Here is a 19,298-nt window from a genome sequence, read left to right on the forward strand (position 1 = left end):
TTATCGTACGTATGTTTATATATACGTAACATATGTATATGCTCGGGTCTCGGTATCTTTTTAACTTCTTTTAATATCCGTGAAATAATTTTTACGAATCACGTATTTCTAACGTGCATATGATATATAGTCGCCTTTATAGCGAGTAGTTAGTGACTATATTATACCGAATACACTCGCCGCCAAAGGGATGTACATTAAAACTATAATATTTCGTTCATACAAAATATGTCTGTATCAAATATGTATGTACGATTGTTTGATCTAGCTTTTGCGAACTCGGCTTCTGAAACAAAAGCCTTACCGATGGATTCGCGAGTAACCTTCTCCTTTTCTCTCCCTTACTTGCTTCTGAATATTAGATTTCTAGCGAGTAATTAATAAACGAATACAATAGATGTAGATACTAAGACACTGACGTTGTTATTAAAAATATTGAAAATTCCACGCTTGAATCAAACACTGACGATCGAAAGGTATTTTTGTAACACGATTCCGTTGCTCGATTATTCGCTTGAAATTAAAATACGTAAGAATATATATTTAGAAAACAAATGAAAGTACTCACAACCTGCGATCCTTCGTAAAATCGAGCGCCGGGTATCTCTTGTTCTTACAGCATAGAAAATTACTAAACTTATTATCATAAAATGAGGAACGAAAGTATCGTTACAGAATACACGGTACACTTTTCGAAATTTTTTCCACAAAGAGAATATTGGTTAGTTTTTGTTCCATAGTGCCTCATAAATTCCACGTATCGAGGTCATCAGCTTGGTTGATCGAGTTATCTGCCGATATTTAAAGCGTCGTCCTCGATAAATACAGCATCGCGAAAGAAAATCCATCCGCATCTACCGATGTTTTACACACCCTTCCCAATGCTTTCCGACTATTATCAACAACGATGTTGATACAATATTTATGAAATTTTCATTTGCCGTATCAACGAATAATAATGGTATTTATCAGCCAGGTAAAATTAATTCGATTGCCATCGATTCAAATATGCTCGCGTATACTTGTTCATGAACGAGTTGTAAAAGTGATTTTTACCGATGCAAGAAATGCCGATGAATATTAAATTCCATTTAACGTTTTAGCGCAGCGAAACGCATAGCTGCGCATGAAGCGTAACTTGATTTCCATCAGATCGAATGAAACAGCAATAGACGAGAATAAAAACAAGCTCATAATTCTCTGGCGTATTCTCTGTGCGTCGAAAGGACAGCCGACGTTAACGAAGTACGATAGAAGACGAGTTTTAGATCCGATGTAGAAAATGGAGAGTAAGCCGCTGATAGAACTTGTACAGCAACGCGAAAACAGGAAGGCCATGCACTGCCAAAGCAGCTGTATTTTTGTTTCGCAATTTTTTCACAGACCTTTTCCTCGGATTTTGTGAGTCTTGCGGCAGCTGCTTTCGAGCAGACGTTTAATTAATTTGCGCTTCAAGGGTAAATACAGAGTGGAGATGCGGACAGCTGTATTTTGCAGCGTCACGTAGAGACGGAATTAAACGTATAGTAAACAGCATCGCAATCTGAATACAATGCAGTTATTAAAAGAGATATTAGAAGGATCGTATAGAGAGTAGGTCAGCTGATATTATATCGATCGATTATTGCCATTCTGTTACTCTCATTTCTCTACTTTAATCTTGAAGCCGGCAACTTTTGAACGCCATTGTAGCCGAGGTTCGTAATTCGAAAATTTGATGGGTTGTCTCGATAGGAGGTCGTATTAACTACCGATAGAATCTAAACTCGTTAACAAAGTTGTTATAAACTCTGTATGAACACTCGGACAAATAACGAGCTCATTTACGAACAGAATTTATGCAAAACTATGTACATGATATGTATATGATAATAGGCTACATAATTGCTAAATTCAAAACAACGGAGGTTCCACATACCTTTTATGGTATTACCAGTATTTGCTGCTATTAAGACTGCTATTAACATATAATAAAGATGTATCGATGAAAAAATATGAAACTCTCTTCTGCGAAGAACAAAGATTCCAGTGTTTAAACTATAAATCGTCGGATTTCGCAATTCGAAGGAAACGCGCAATATCCATTCCGATCCCATCGCAAACGTTACAGCCAGGATAGAAGGATGAAGACGAAACCGAGAGAGTAGTTTCAACCACCTTTCGAGACTAAGTAAAACGGAGACAATGCTAGCCGTGAGACAATGGTACGCTAAAACAGGACGAGCACTTCGACGTAAGAACGACGATGTTCGCCGTAGTCATTGTTTCGTGAACGCTCGTCACGTCAAGGCTAACGGTTGCAATTGATTTCTCAGTGGAGGATGCGAAGATCCTTCGTTTGAAAGGAACCTCTCAAAGCTCGTCGTGCAAACGGAATTTGCGCACACCAACGCTAAACTAAGTGGTAATTCCAGCTCGATCAAAGAGCTTCGAAGAGATTTATCGAAATAAAACGATCTATTAAATAAATCCTGTTTATGGCTGGACAAATACTATTGCCGTATCTTCTTTCTGAATTATTTCTCTTTTTTCTCTCACACTTATACCGAGCACGCACACCTAAGCTTTTGAAATTTTCACATTTCTACATATCGAAAGAAAAATCGTTGTCTGATACTTTGCTCGACAATCGCAAAATAATTTACAAATTTCCACTGTTACTCTGCGTCTGTTCGTTCGTCGTATTTCATTTCATGAATTTTACATCCTTCGTCATCTCCTTTTATTCCATGACACCGCGTTAATCTTCGTTGCGGTTCGCGTATCCCATCCCAATATTTTACATCCTCAATTTACATCGGTTTCTCCTGCTATTAATTATCGTTAAAATATATCCCGTTAGCCATTAGTTGAGTGACGTTCGTTTCCTTTATCGTACGTACATATAACAGCTCTCTACTTCTATATAAAATTGTTCCCAAGTCGACGTTAACTTCTTTGCGTCACACGTTAAAAATTGATTATTTGTTTTATTCGTAAATACGTGTTTACTTTGCGGCTTAATATGCAGATGAGTTGATCGATGCTTTGAATGGAACTTGTTTGTTCAAAGATCCAAATGCAATTTGTTCGTTAATTAAACGAAGTGCAACTTGTTTGCCACAGCTTCTCCGCTAATATGAAACACATGGATCGATAGATCGGCGAAAGTTTTTAGCTTCGATCTTCTAACAACGGCGATATTTCATAAGAATTAGTTTTAAAGTATTCTCTGCAGAAAAAAAAAAACAAAAATTGCTACGAGAGACTTTGCTGCCTCTGTGCAACACACGACGACTACAACAACCAAAAAAGGACTACTAAATAGCGTTAAAAATCCAATGTCAATTGAAAGCAGTTCACAGAATCAAACTCTGAAACCTTAAAACGTTTCAAACTTTGTTCGGAACAGAATTTCGTCAGAAATTGAATCTGTGTTTTCAATTATCGCCCGGCAGTAGTACCCTTCAAACTTTTTCCACCTCGAAACGGACTTGTTTGAGGTGAGAGATTAATTTACACTTCGATCTGTAGTGGTTGAAGGCAACGATCATCGTATATATATACATATGTACATTGTACATCGAAGCAACTTATTCCCTTAATATTTTATTCTTTGAAAAGGAATTTCAGAGTTGCGTCAGGAAGCAACGAGAAGTCCCTGTTACGATTATCACCACAGACGCATTGAAGTTAAATTACTATTGGACTCGAAGAACGCTGTTCCAGGAATTCGATAGCTCAGTCATGAGAATGGTTAACAGTCAAACAGGTGTTACGTTATAGTTACGGAAGGAACCGTTTGTTCGCCGACTCAAACTCGGAGATACGTTGATTATTTGAACAAGTTGAGCGACATTTGTCGTGACGACAAAAGATCGTAAATACATCGACTGTTCCGTTTCGCTTTCTGCACGGCGGTACGACTTTTTTTCCAAATATTCTACTTACGTACAGTCATCGTTAAGCGAATGACATCGAACAAATATAATTCTAGCATAGTTGCTTAATTAATTAATTCTCATAAAGTATCGTTACATTTTCGTTCTTACGACGATCTCGCGATAAAGTAATCGATACGATGAGCGTTCGATTTAATAAAGAACAGTTATTATATAGCCGCCTGGTTATTTAGCTGGTAAATTTTACGTGAAATATTGCCAATTTTAATTAAATCGAATCATGTCAGTAGCTGTAAAAATATAGGATATGAACTTTATAATGTACGATATGCAAATATGTGCGTGCTCACGAAACGGTATAAAAAGTGTAATAACGGTGCGATGATAAGCGTCGCGAGAGATTCGCTAAGTTCGTAGTCGTTCTTTAAAGATGAAAATGTTGTACAACGCGTGTCGAAAAAGGAAAATAAAAAAAGGATTGACCCGGTGAGGTCGAGCGACCTTTGAATAAATCGATAGATCGGCTTACGCATTAATACGTCATGTGCAATTAGTTTACAATCATAAGCGTGTAGTCAGAGAGTGCTTTATCCGGTATAAATCAAAATAAATATGTAACTTTGACGATAATAAGCTTTTTTCGTGCAGACTATTGTTTTCTCTTTCGTATCGTCCTTGATAAATATGAGAACATAAACGTGAATAATTAAAGAATTATTTTATAACGAGAGAATTATTTAATAACGAAGAAATTATTTAATAATGAAAGAATTATCGAATAAACGTCCCTATCGTAATATCGTGAACTATCTGCCTTATAAATTATTAACACACTTTAAAGACGAAGATTACGTTTTAATAATTAGCAACAACTTGTTTAAGATTAATCGAGTCTTTGCAAAATTTATTACGTTCCTCGAACAGAGACAATGCTTTCCAACTTTCTGTCAACAATGACCTGTCGTTTATTTCTTACAATGGCACGAGAGAAGAAACAGTTGTTACATTGTTCTATACTACCCAACGAAATCGCATTCGAAATTCCAATGTTGTCCCGAACAAATACAATGGACAGAAGAAACGCAGTATGCAAAACAGTCACGTAAAACGAATCGTATCAATCAGTTCCCAACGTACTCTGCAACGAGCATCCCTTTTTCGTAAATCGCAACCTAACTTTCAAATAACAAAGTACTGTAAAACAACCGTTGGAAAGTACTTTCACGATGGTAGTACCGTGACAAAGGGAGATCTGCCAAACAAAATATTCATGGTTGCTCGTACTCCCTACCTGATATTTTCACCGATTCATTCTCACGCTACAGAAATACAACGTATACATTTTATCGTATTTAATTTATGCATTACATGTATATTTATGTAAAGATAAAAGATATCGTGCAACGTTTTCGCAAATTCCATCGCGATATGTGAAAAGTGAGCGGAAAGATTAATCTTTAAACAAATTCAAGCATGAAACGCCATTTTCATCGATAATGTTCGGGAATAGCGAAAAAGAAGGTATCATTCTGATACACGATGCTTAATGGAACAAACGTTCGTTTCTATAAAAATGTATTTATTTTATATCGTTAAGTCGACTATCCCAAAATTATCAGACGGTATAATTAACGAATATCCTACATTGGTATACCGTTGTCGTTGGAGATACGTCATCGGATATCAGGTTATCGAGAACACGGCTCTTTATCTCGGTGGCTGTTATAGATCGTGCTATGCACGCTACTTATTCACGTCTGCCCATTGTTCGACTTGTCGTTGCATCCAGACACCGATTCCACCGATTCCTACCTGTCTATAGATTCTCTCTTTTCTAAATATCAATGTTATCGGTCTCGCGATTATTTTATCATCATTGCGCGATTATTCCGCGAGTCTAGACGAGTGCCGTTTAACGCAACCGATCGCATAAAACGAGTTAAATCGTGCATCGGAAATTATACGCGTAATTTTGATACACTAAAGGCCGCGTAAATTGCACAACGACGCATCGTCTCTGCTCGATCGACTCTACGTGAATGCACAAGTCGACAAGTGAGGTCACGTTAATGCGAAGACAAAGGGCTGCGAACCCGAATCTCGTGCACCAGGGTTTGCTCTCGTCCACGAGTTTTTCTAAAAGCGTACTCCACTTACACGTGGCTCGTTTTGCACGATACTTGACCCCAATTCCGTGCGTGCACGCGAAATGCATGGGTTTAAGCTTAAAGCACAATGACAGCCGGTCTCGGTAATCTTCAAAGGAACAGCGAAATTATCTGTACTTTGAGGAAAAGGACAAATGGAATTAGCTACGTGTACCTGGGCGCACAGTTTCTCGCTACGGATAATTGGGCGTCGATCCGAGACTATATCGTTACGCCTCTGCCTATCGTGTCGGTTTAAGAACGAGGGAAAATTTTACGTACTATATTACGAATATGAGATTTTTATGAGAAACGAGGGGAAAATAAAATAAAGACGATACGCGTTAGTAAAATGTTCGAAAGACCCTTCTACGTATTTGCTCGTGCAGAACCGAGATTAATTACCCGGCACGTTATAAATCGTTGTTCGAAGAAAATGTCGAGAGGTAGGTTAGCACTGCGAATAATACGTATGTAAGCTACGTAGACAGAAGTGACACTGCACAGGTAGTAAAGGCGGTATACGCTTACCTGTTTATCTGGCTCTTTGCCTTTGGCTGTGATGAGGCGATCGCAGTAGCAACCCTCCAACAAAACAACGCCGCTGGGCCTCGAACAGCTTTCATTTTCATAGTAGAATAGCAAATTCTGTAACATATATAGCCATCGTCTAGAACGAAATATAACGACATTAAATTTAAAAGCAAACTTTCGACTATTTCTCGAAGCGAGGGAAAAAGAGCTCGCCTGATGACGTGAAAATTTCATTTGCATGTTACGCGCAACAGTTTCTATAGGGTAAATGTAAAAGTACTTATACGATAACACGAGTTGAAGCTTCGAAAAACTGTTTGTTGTTACATTTTAACGAAGCGGAATATACGACCACGGAAAAGAACGAAAAACACAAAAAAAAAAAAAAAAAAAAAGGAAAAGATAGGAAACATTGGTGGAACTGCATTCAAACGAAAAATTTTGTTTCTACGAAATCTGTAATTGTATTTACCTAAAAGCGATGATACGTAAAAAGGAAATTAATATATGTATTAATTATCTTTTTATATATTTTTTTATGTACAAGAAAAGCAGTTTCAAGTAGCGACGAGTAAAATTTCTCGGCCAGGCAGATTTTCCTAATTAGTTTCGGATACGCTGGTATAGCTACTTATCACGCTATACCAGCAGTGATCTTGGAAAACTGTATCGTTACGTGCACGCGCATACAACTTCCACGCGAATAGTTTCTCCGATTCGTTCAAAGAACCAGAACAAAAGGACGACCGCGTCTCGGATTTTTCCCTTAAATACGAAATTTCGAAAGGATGATCAACACGAAAATCGACGTATGTATCACTCACCTGATATAAAACGAACCATCGTAATTGCCACTTGGCCGAGTCGGCGGTTCGTTTGTGCAAATATCCAGTGAACGAGTGATCGTAATGAGCTTTTTCCGACAGCATGATGAGCTGCGAGTCGTTCACCCTCACTGAAACATACAACGAATATCACACGTGAAATGGTAGGAATTGTAGCCGAATCCATAATTTAGCCGTTCGAACGCAACGTTCCCAGTCGCGTTATGCGCGTTCCGATGCTGCCTAGTTATCGTGTCATTTTTCTTCTCTGATGAATTTATTCGCCACGTTACCGGTCGACTTAACGAGACAGTTTACTTGGGAAAAAACGCTTCGCCCTCGTCGATCTTCTCTGCCACCAACTTTTTGCATTTTACGATTAAACTTCTTGTAATTTTAAACTTTTCATCGCGTTTCTGCAAGAAGATACGTGGAAAATTACACGATTATTAGAAAATGCAAAACGACCAATCGTTAATTCTTCTACGTTCTTTTAAATAATGCATCCGTTGCGCGTATCCTAGCATAAATAATGATCAAGTGAGAAAGTTCGACGTTACTAATTTCCTGTAAAAACAGATGCAAATGACTCCGTAGAATTTATACCATATAGCGACTAGAAGTTGGTAATATGAATGTGAATAGCGTTATTCGATAACGCAAATGTTCGTATGGGTTAAATTGGCATAGAGTTTGAAATAGGTCTATCACTCATGCGCGTAATCTGAATATTCTTGCATTGAATTAACACGCGGCATACAAACTTGTGACAAGTTTTCACGCACTAACGTTGAATATCGAATTCTATGCGCGATTTCCATGCGCCATGGAATGTACGCTGTTCCTGTTCCTACATCCGCGGTAGTAACACTATATTATGCTTGATGAACAAATCAGCATCCTCGGTAAAATATTCCAGATACAATTTTTTTTACCTATACAAACATCGAAAGAAAAGATTCGAAGTTTGAAATTTGGAATTTGCAGTCGAGACGAAATTATACGATTTCCTAATGTCCCTTGGTATCCTCGATCAAATATCTCTGTTGAAACAAGCGTTACAAACGTAGAAGCAATTAACGATTAAGATCTGACAGAGATCCCTTCTGGCCGATCTTTCGGCGAGCAATCCATCGTAAAGTTAAGGATATTCCGTGACGCGTGTCTCGCGCGTTCTCGATCCACTCAAATCTGAAGAACAGCGAGATTTGTTGCAGCACAACTTCGACTTAAACTATTACGGTACAAGCGAAGTAAAAGTTTCGTCGTGCGTGAAAGTGAGTCGACAGACAGATGTGATTTTTACAGAGGTCATCCATCATGGCAAGTTACTTTTGCTAGACCTGCAAGTATGTTTCTTCGTTCGACGAGAAGTTATTTTCGCTTCTCTGGGATTTGCTTTGTTTAAATCGACGAATGATATTTCACCGAATTGACTCCGAAACAGATGAGAATCGTTTTCTAACGCGTCTTCACCCTTTACGTGAAAAATTGCTAAGCATTGGTTGACCAAAGGCCATGGAAACGTGAAACAGGAGTTACCCTCTGAAGTTGAAAAAGTACAAAACTGGCGAAAACAAAGGGACTCGATCGTATTTCTTTTCGTAATCCGATGTACGTAAAATAGTATTTTTGACGAATTTGTAAAATTTCGAGGCAATAGGAAACGAAAACGTTTGACCGAATCGTCACATACGCGGCTTGTTTTTTTTTTTTTTTTTTTTTTATGAGAGTGTAACGAATTATTTTTTAGTAAACAAGAGCCACGAAGCCGTGGTCGAACGAATCGCGCGTGTTCTATGTTAAATATTCAACCGAAACAAATTTTTCAGTTTAATATTCGTGTTTTATCAAACTGCTATATTTTCGCAATGCACGTTTGATAAAAGGGTTCCGGTCGAGCTGCAACGAATGCTTTTGAAAGACATATCGACCGACGCATAAATTGAGTCGAGAATGTTGAAAATAGCAATGACTTGGCTCGCGACTTACCAGTTCTTTGCATCTTTGGGCTGAGCATGATCACAGGTCGTTGGCGAAGCTTCTTTTCGACGATCCACGCGATAAATATTGATTGTCCAGAATACCTTGTATAGGGTGCGATGACGTAGAAAATAGCACCGTGCTGTCGCGATGTTGCGCACGGACGTTTATCGTGGTATAAGTATCTTAGGAACTCCAATTTCTTGAGCCTCTTCAACAACGCGTCCCACCACGGTTCTAAACAAGGCAGGTAGGAGAAAAGAAACTGTTCAACTTCTTGAATTATCAGAAACTTACGTACACTTTATAATAACTTGTTGTTCTACTCCTTTTTGAATATCATGTATACGTATAAAATGGTCCGATAAGCAAAATAGATTACAATCGTGTTTTAAAGAAAGTTTCAAAATGAAAGTAATAATGGAACAGGCCATGAATTTTATAACGAGTATGGTAATGCGTCTCCTTAACAACTTTTTCTTTCTTACTTTTATTTCAAACAAACTGAACTACCAATCGGTGCATTTATCCGTTTCAAATTAACGTGAAGTGCAGCTTCATTCTAAATAAACACGTCATCTTCCAATTAATATATCGAGCAATATATTGTAACAGGATTAATCATACCGCGTTATCAAACAAAGAAGAAAAATATACGATTATCGCATAAATTGTATGCTTAATAATCGAAAACTGTATAACCGTAAAGATCTTCTGCGCGTTTCATACGTTCTATTTCTCTACAGTTCCATCTTCCATTGCTTTTTCTCTATGTTCCAGCTTGTGAAACAAAATATGCGAATAATAGCATTCGTATGTTTTCTAAGACAGTTTCCGCGCGGGAAACCGTATTTTGATAACGGTAACTTTATATCCACCGATATCGTTGTTTTTCTAAGTCTGTGATACGCGTACGAACGTAACGATAGAAACGACGAGATATTTTAAAACCGAGTGCATAATTAATCGTACATGAAAAATCGCATAAAATTTGAGGCCGCGTACAGACAGCGCGAGGCAGATCCGCGGTTGATTGTACATAGCTTTCCAAGAATATCTAACGTTGGTTCTGCAAGTACGTACATACAGTTGGCCAAATGGACGTCGCGTAAGTACTCTTAGTCGAAACTTTCTTTGAAGTTGTAGCAACTTACGCTTAGTTTATTTATAGCTGAATTTATAATTTCGTTCACAATTTAAGATACAAGAAATTTATGCGTAGGGCTGAATCTTCCGAAACGTGAAATACTGCGATGTAACGTGTCAAAATAATTACACGTTCTAAAGATTATAAATCTAAAAATTATAGCAAAGAAATAATATAGGTGCTACTTGTGTAGCTTCAAAGTTGTTTACTCTTCTATTTCTTACGTGCGAAAAGTATAAAAAGACACGCGAGATGATTGCTCATAGCTTGATCTAATGTGTACTTTCTAATGTAGTGTAACACGTTTCATAAACATTGTTTGATACATTCAAACATTATGTAAAGTACATGTAAATGCAATTTTGTTTAATACGTCAATTATTTCATATCGTATATTTTTATAGAAATATTATCAGCGGAATAATATTTCTTTATATAATTGTCATTGACGGCAAGTAATTACAATATAAAACAAATATATGTATACTTGTGCGTAACGAAATATTTAAAATTAATTAAACCTTAATTTTAATAAACTGGATTTAGTATTATTGTGCATACACGGCAGGATTTCCCATTATTCGTCAAATAACAACATCGTATAACAATATTACAAATGATACATTTAAATCATTATATTTTATTTTGTAGATTAAACTTATATTTATTAATGACCATATTACTGCGTAATATTTCTTCTATAATTCAAAAACAACTTCTATAATTCAATTTCGGCCGAAATTTTTATTTTTTTCCGTCTTCCATTTCCTCTTATTTGCATAATAAATATATTTCGTTTTATTCGATCAAATAACACTCGGTCATGACACGATTTCCACGAAAAATTTTTTTCGAAAGAGAATATTAATGACGTTAGATAAAAATTCGACGGTTCATTAGCGTTTAATCGTTTAAATTAATCGTATCGTGGTAGAATCTGTTAGACTTTCGATTAAAAACGCAGTCGCCTCTATAGCGAGATACCTAAATAATTAAAACAGCGGAACGTTTATTTTAAAACTCTCATTTGCTGTTTTCCACGGCCAACTAAAAATTCCACATTGCTCGTCGTCGTCGTCGTTTAACGTTGTTCGATGTGGGAAACGAATGAAACGTCCACGTATCGGATTAACGGTTTTTTATTTATCGGAATATTCATTTATTTGTCAGAAAATCCACACGCTCGCGTCCTGTGATTCATGGAATTTCATTACACGCGCATCATTATCTTTTGCTGTCGACACGCGGTCCAGAGTTTTACGTTCCGTTTCACAAACGAGATTTGCTTCAGGCCGGATATTACACTATCGTTCGCTACGTCCATATATATATATATATACATATCTACATACATATGTGCGTGTTGCTTGGAGACAGTATTTTAAACTTTTGTTATCCTGTAATTTTTATCATTTGGAATCAAAAATTTCCATCGGAATCCGTGGACGACTAAATTTTTGTCCGACGATTGTAACTTCATAATTTGACAAAACTGAGTGTAAAATCGAGATATGTATCTGTGTTCCTCCATATGTGTCGGTATAAATAAAATGTGGAAGTTTGGCAAAGATAACATCTCTTCGTATGAATAGAAAAAGCAACTGGATAGATTCAAATTTTACATGATATTTTTTAATACTTATTATTTCAACTTTTATCTAACTCCACATCTTGCGATGTAGCAAATAACGTTGCCAACTGACCGTGGATCGAATCATGTTCGTCTCCCGCATTAAAATCTACACGACCGTTTAGAAAACAAAAATCCACCGAGACGTGAGTCTAAGCTAGACTAAAAACGTAGTCGTTATACGTGACTATTGGTATCGTTCGATTTCAACTCTGAAACTCGTGAAGTACGTGCATATACGCATCGCGAATGCATAAGATCAAACACGTTCCAACTCGAATAGACAACGTTTATGGAACACCGGATTGTAACGGAACATTCTGCGACGTACCGACAGCCGTATCAAAGGATACAGCTTCCTTTTCGGTATACTATTCATTGGGAATAACCATGCGACAGCATCCACTCGACGACGCGACGCCGTAATACAACCGCATCAAACGAAAGAGGCGCTCGCTGCGGCAAACGATGCTTCAGCGGATTAATCGCGCGCAATTCGCACCGTTCGAACCGCGTCGTACGTTCCAAACGAATCAATGACCAAAAAAGAAAAAAGAATCATAAACCAAGAATAAAAGGAGAAGAAAAGAAAGGAAGAGAAGAAGAAACGAAGGAAGAGGGAAGTATAGTATAGCGAAGCGATTTTGGTGACACAGTACCTGTTACTTCTTCCCCCGATATATCTATCCTCTCCAGTTCTCGACTGATGTTGCACCACCTGTTCGTGCTCCAGATTCACAGTCCCCCCTCCACAGTAGTCTGCCTCTCTAAATATATATGTATTCCCTCGGCCACGGATGTCCGAGGATGCGGCGGCAGCGTCGAGGCGGATCCGGCGCGAACGAGCGTGTCTCTGGTCGGCTGGAGAGAAGGTGCGAGGACCGATTAAGCGATTATTAATCGAGTTGGTCCGGCGAGCAGCAGTAACGAGGTCGGGCCAGGTGACCAGGACGAGGACGGCCGTTGTACGAACGAGAACGTGGAAACTGGTGGCCCGTTACCGGCACCCGACATGGTCGAGGATGTTTCGGCATCGGGAGTCGCGACGTGCCTACCCAGAGGCATCGCCACGGGTTCACGGGGCTGCCTCCTCTGCTCTGCCTTTTCTCCAACCCCAGAAGCTGCGCGCTTACCTGTCACTGCGCACACTCCCGCTGAAAGCCACCCCACACGACACGGCATGGGCGGATCTATATGTGGGCTAATTGGGCTGCAAGAAATGGGATCAAGTTCAATACGACCGACGTCGCGCCGGAATTGGTGAATCAATGCTCGTTCCAACGTTGCAATATCATTCGGCCATTGGTCATTCCTTCTTTTTACCCTTTTTCTATCGTTCCATCGATTTCCTTCTGCCTTCTTTCCTAAAAATAGAAAACAATCGACCGATTACCCATCCAAATCGATCTGCGGATTTCATCCCTTTATATCTCTTTCTATGGGTTCGTCTAGAGAACATATTTTATAAGGTTCGACCAACCATTCTCCGAGGCATACATCGCAGAATTATTATTGCCAACGGCATAGGTCAGGTATTCTTTTACAACGTTCGAAATAGTTGCGAAAATCTATAGACATTCGGGAGCAGACTTTTAAAATTATACCATATTTTATACGTTGTCAAGATTCAGGAAGATATGTATACAAGGTTGATCGCGCTTCAGCTGCTAGACAGTTTTAATTGAATTATGCATATGAAGTTGCGAAGAAGAATCTTTCTGATAAAGTGTTCGTATCAGGAACTGGGTGTACCGATTTATCACGTATAAGGGGACATAAATTTTGAATATCTATCGTGCAAGGCTTTTGAAAAATGATGTCTGATACGTTTTAAAATTAATGGTAATCACCAAACGATTTCTTACAAACATGAAACAGCTACGTTACTTGTGACGCGTACATGCTGCGAATTCCATGTAGATATTTTTCAAGATTTTCGTTCGGCGAAAGAAACGAGCGTTATTGCTCGAAAGCAGCGGAACACTGGAAAAATAAATGAAAGCGATCAGATATGAAAAATATCATTAGCGCGTAACTGGGAATAACGAGAAGAATGTTGTGAAACGTGAGAGAATTTTGAAGACATATTCATTTACCACCTTTCCTTCGTTTTCACGATATTGAGCACTAAATGAAATTAACACGGCAAATGGAACAAAGGAATAAAAATCGGTGGACTTTAAAAAAATGTTTGCATTGTTTTCGGGATACGCTAGTTTAATATACGTGAAAGTAACTTTAACGCTTGTATCTCTTAGGCTTTGATACTTCCTTCGTACGTCAAACCTTCGTTACATTTTCTCGATTACCGCGTCCATGTAGGGTGGCCTATTTTAATTTATAGGGTGTCCCTAGAAGGAAAGTACCGCGTTAATGGTGGCATGATTCTGAAGCAGGATAAGACTAAGATGCTACGCGATACCGAAGCAGTAAATAACGGCTTTCGCGTTAAATAGAGAATTGCCGTTACCCAATCGCATTTTAATAAAACACGCTGATATCTAACGCTACTTTTAATGATATTCTATATTATAACCAGGTTTCCAGAAAGAAGCGCGTTATCACGCGACGAAACTCTACTTTATTTTCTTAAGCCGCGCGATCAAACGGAACTCCATTCTGAAAATTGTACGATATCTGATAAAGGAAAGAACGCAACAGACCCCACAGTCTCTTCATAAACAAAAAGCCAGTTAGTCACCCTATATCAATATCGGCGAGGATAGGAAAAAGGAGATATTCATTGATCGAGTTACTCGCCTCCGGAATATCCTGATAATCCTCGCCAACCCTTCGAACCTCCTGTGTAAAGCTCTGCGTTCAATCTTTTTCCATTCGATATCCTTTCAGCTGATAAGGTGAATCGAGTCACCCTGTGATAATGGCGACCAGGCAGAGAAATTAGCTTGAGGCTCCGAAATTCTGGCATCCGACTCTGCATAACTACCCTCCCGACAACTCGACTCTCCTAAATATCCGTGTCTCGCATCCCCCGTTCCACGACGCGACGCAACGTGCCGATCTTCCCCTCCTTGCGATACCAACAACGATCCAGATCACGTCGGATCGCCGCTTCAGGAGAAGGTCTAACCGAACATCCTTCGACGGACTCATTCAAGGAATCTCGAACGCGCCCGCCTGACTCCGACAGATTTTTGCTCCGTCGCTTCGAACGACCAAGTTCACGATTTCAAACCGCGAACAACGTCTCTACAACGCACGGAAAAATTAATCACGCCGTCGGCAATTTCGCATCCTCGGGGAATTTCATCGTTGGTTACGTCAAAGAGAAACTTTGTATTTCGGTTACCATGGGTTATTTGCTTAATTACGTTCTTCATTAGCGTTGCGTTAATGAATAATCGTTGCGTTCCTTCAGTAGTATTACCTTTATCAAGTATCTAAAACTCTTTCACCGTAACGTTGGAAACACATTTCATCCGGTGCAACTGGGAGAGTTGCACAGAGCTGATCACTGATCATGTACCATTGATATATGATCCTACGAAGCTATTGAGCTGCTCACGTTTCGACTGAGGCTCTTAATATGCTTGCATTAGAATCATTCGTGCATTCGTGTTACGACGAAACGATAAGCACGTTTGCTTTAACGTTGCGTATCGCGAGATATATTGCGATTATTTTTATATCTTTTCTAATTATAAATTGTTATAATTCCTTAGAGAATAGTATTAGATATCGTGTTAGAATGGTATCAGAATAGAATTTGAAGTTATTCCAAGACTTTTGAATTAATATCGTTCGCAATATCTGATCTAATTCAAATACAAATTACCTTGAACTTTCAAAATGTTGATTGATATAAAAGAGTATGAATTCTTTCTTTTTTCCTTTACATTATGTTTCAGTGATATTTGAAATGAAATTAAAAGGAAGATAGACGAGACGTAGTTAGGGTGGATATCCTCCACGCAACAACCTCCACGCGGTGAGACCTGAGCACAATCATTATTATAATATATCACGATATTAATTTTTGAAATATAAAACCATAAAACTTTTTGTCCAGAATTGTAACTTACGGTAGCTACATATAATTGATAGATGAATTATGACTTATATAGTAAATAGTACAAGCAAAGTACATTAGACTGCAGCGAAACTCCTATTGATTCCAGGAACTGCAAATCAACGGATCAGAAAGCTTTTGGATCTTTCTGATATATTGCTTCTTTTTAAATAAATGATTTTATTCCTAAAAATAATTTCTCTTCTAGCTTTGATTCTGTACAGAAGAGAGGCTGCGTTTCAGTCATTTTTTTTCATAATAAAAATAAACAAATAATATTGTAAAAGTATAGAATTTTATATCTATAATTATTGAGATGTATCGTAATTTTATCTTGTAGCTTCAATGTATAATATGTGTACCACCACAAATGTTGTTATCTTATTCCACGTCGAATCGATAATGTTGGGAATGACACTAAAATGGTAAACGGACTCGACCGTACAGCTTCTGAAGTACATATGTATATGGTGCTAGATTTATCCTGTATCATGTGTGAGAAGATTATTTGATAAATTATTTCTAAGATTCTCAATGAACATCAACGTTAATTTTAATAAAATAGTTTTCACTACTTACTTAAATAGAGTTCCTAATAAATTACAAAATTTCCTTCGGTACCAGATTTATTTCGTTTGATATATTATAAAATGATTATTTTAACTATATATATATATATATATCATTGTGTTCTTTTCCTACATTAAACGTAAATATCCGATTCTCTGCTCACCTTCTAAACCTGAATATATAAAATCAGAAATTAAATATCAGAATCACCTCAAGTTACGTACACACGTTTCCTAAATTTGTAATATCATATGATCACATATAGATTGCATAATAAAAAAATAGTTATAAATTTAATATTTGAATACATTAAAATTTGTATCTTTTTTTTCCAGTTAATTGAATGCCAAAAGCTTCACGTATTATTCATGCAAAACAATAACGCGATCTGTAAAAAAACAAATTATAATTTTATTTATTTCACTTCTTGCGTGTTATTAATTTGCGTTATTAAAAGGAAATATCACGAATTAGTCTGAATTATCATTTTAAAAATACGTTTTCCTTTTCAATATAGCAAAACGAAGGATTTTATCGAAATATGTATTTTCAGAAATATAGCGCATTAAATACTCGGCTTTTAAATTTTGAAATTAACATTACGCGCTAGTAATTTAACAGTTCTGGTTCTATTTTGAAAAAATTGCACTTCTCTTATTACAAACTTTTACTTAAAATCTTTACGAAATACCAAAATTATTTAATTGTAAAAAAATCTTCGAATTACTTTTAAATAAATTGCGGATCTTCAAGTGCCTTTTTCCATGAGAAATCCTAATTTAAATTTCATATATTGTCTGTATCTAGCTTTTCTATTTTTCTTATTATTGTAAAGTAATTATACATTCTTGAAAATTGGCAGCAATATATTGGCATGTTAATATTGCTTTGTAATATATTTATAATTACCTCTTTATTATTGCAAATTATCTACAGATATTGTTCTTTTCGTGTAACCGATCCCAGTGTCCTTTCGTCACATTTAAATTAAGTATTACTGTCTATTACTTTTATTAAAATATTACTAATATATTAAATGAATACAAATTTTGAATTGTTCGGGAATATACCAACTGGTTGTTTAAGTTCTATAATGTAAATATCGATCGATCAAATTGAAGATCTATTAATAAATACTGATTAACATAAAAGTAAATATGAGCAGTTTGTTGTAACTATTTATACAGCAGTTTTTTTTTTTTTTTTATATTCATGCATGGATGAAAACAATGTCATACTTTAACTTTTATACAACTTTTTTATATCTGTGCAATCAATTAAATGGCATTAGCAATGATACCTATTCAATAATATAATTTTTTCGTACATATGAAATCAATACATTTAACTATATGTTATGCTAATTATTAATACTTTTCGGTAAACAAACTACATAAATAAATTCTCAACATATTGTCTGTCTCACTTCTCTTATCTTATTTTATATATTAAATTTGTTTTCAACGGCTGAAACGGCTAAAATTAACAATAAAAAAATGTTTAAATATCAATGAAATTCGCCTTTCCTGAAATTAACTAAGAAAAAGACGTCTGTTGAAGCAGTCTAAAGACACCAAAGTATATTACATTCACAACCATTATTGCTACAAACAATTGCTGGTTAACAATTGTTTGAAAGCAAAGTTCAAAAATTAGCTATTAAATATAGAAGTGAGGCCCTAGCTAATAAAATAATGTTAGCCAAGGTCTTCTTGGACTAGTGTGTCAAGGAAAATATGGGTAAAGCTTTTACTATTCTGGTACTCAAGGTGTTAGGCAATTTCTTATTGTAAAGAAACCTTGATATCAAAATTAGGAGTGTAATTATCATTGTGATATTAGGAAAAAAACTATTATTCATATTCTAAAACTGATAAACAGTCAATTAAGACAACAACAAATTTTAATCAAATGATATACTGCTTGCTTTAAGTTACTACTCTCGTTATTGAAATATCATCAAAAATATACAGGGTTTTACAAAGGATACTTTCCACTTTACTACACTTCTTCTGCTAGAAATCATGATATCTCACAAGGCAACGTTTTAACAACAGTTAGATATTTGTCGAAAGTAGGCAATCTACTTAACTTTAAATTTAATATTTTAATTTAATTATATTATAATTTAAATTATAATTATGTAATTTAATATTTTTACAGAACATTAAGAATGAGCACTTTTATTTGCTCGCAATTTAAAATATTCTTGTATCTAAACTAAATTTCAAAGATCATCAAAAGTACATGATTAGACGTTAGTAAATTTTTTAAACTGTTTCCAACTTGTTCTGATTCAACCTTCAACCTTTATAAAAAGAAAAGAAAAAATAAAGAAAATTGACTGAAAATATTATCTTATATGTAATTATATTATATATAATATTATATATATATATATATAATATTATGTATATATAATATTATTATATAATACATATATATGTATATATATGTATTTTTACATAGTAAAAATATAGATTAACATAATCATAGGACAGATGATTTTTCACACGATCAAAATTTTAAGGTCAAATAATTGAAATTTGTTA

At 36.3% G+C, this 19,298-nt stretch overlaps 1 protein-coding gene across 4 annotated transcripts in view; it reads right to left on the reverse strand.

The window, feature by feature from the left end:
* Positions 1-13,253, reverse strand: part of LOC139993508 (ras-specific guanine nucleotide-releasing factor 1) — a 54,543-nt gene extending 41,290 nt beyond the window's left edge. For all 4 annotated transcript variants that reach the window (XM_072015291.1, XM_072015290.1, XM_072015289.1 and 1 more), the window contains exons 1-4: positions 12,806-13,253; positions 9,379-9,606; positions 7,387-7,517; positions 6,560-6,676 (exon numbers count right to left, since the gene is read on the reverse strand). In XM_072015291.1, coding sequence (XP_071871392.1) covers positions 6,560-6,676; positions 7,387-7,517; positions 9,379-9,406 — 276 coding nt within the window. In that variant the 5' untranslated portion in view covers positions 9,407-9,606; positions 12,806-13,253. The remainder of the gene's footprint in view (positions 1-6,559; positions 6,677-7,386; positions 7,518-9,378; positions 9,607-12,805) is intronic.
* Between the last annotated feature and the right edge of the window lie 6,045 nt (positions 13,254-19,298).

Source organism: Bombus fervidus, chromosome 13, assembly GCF_041682495.2.
Source record: "Bombus fervidus isolate BK054 chromosome 13, iyBomFerv1, whole genome shotgun sequence".
In the NCBI taxonomy this organism is placed as follows: domain Eukaryota; kingdom Metazoa; phylum Arthropoda; class Insecta; order Hymenoptera; family Apidae; genus Bombus; species Bombus fervidus.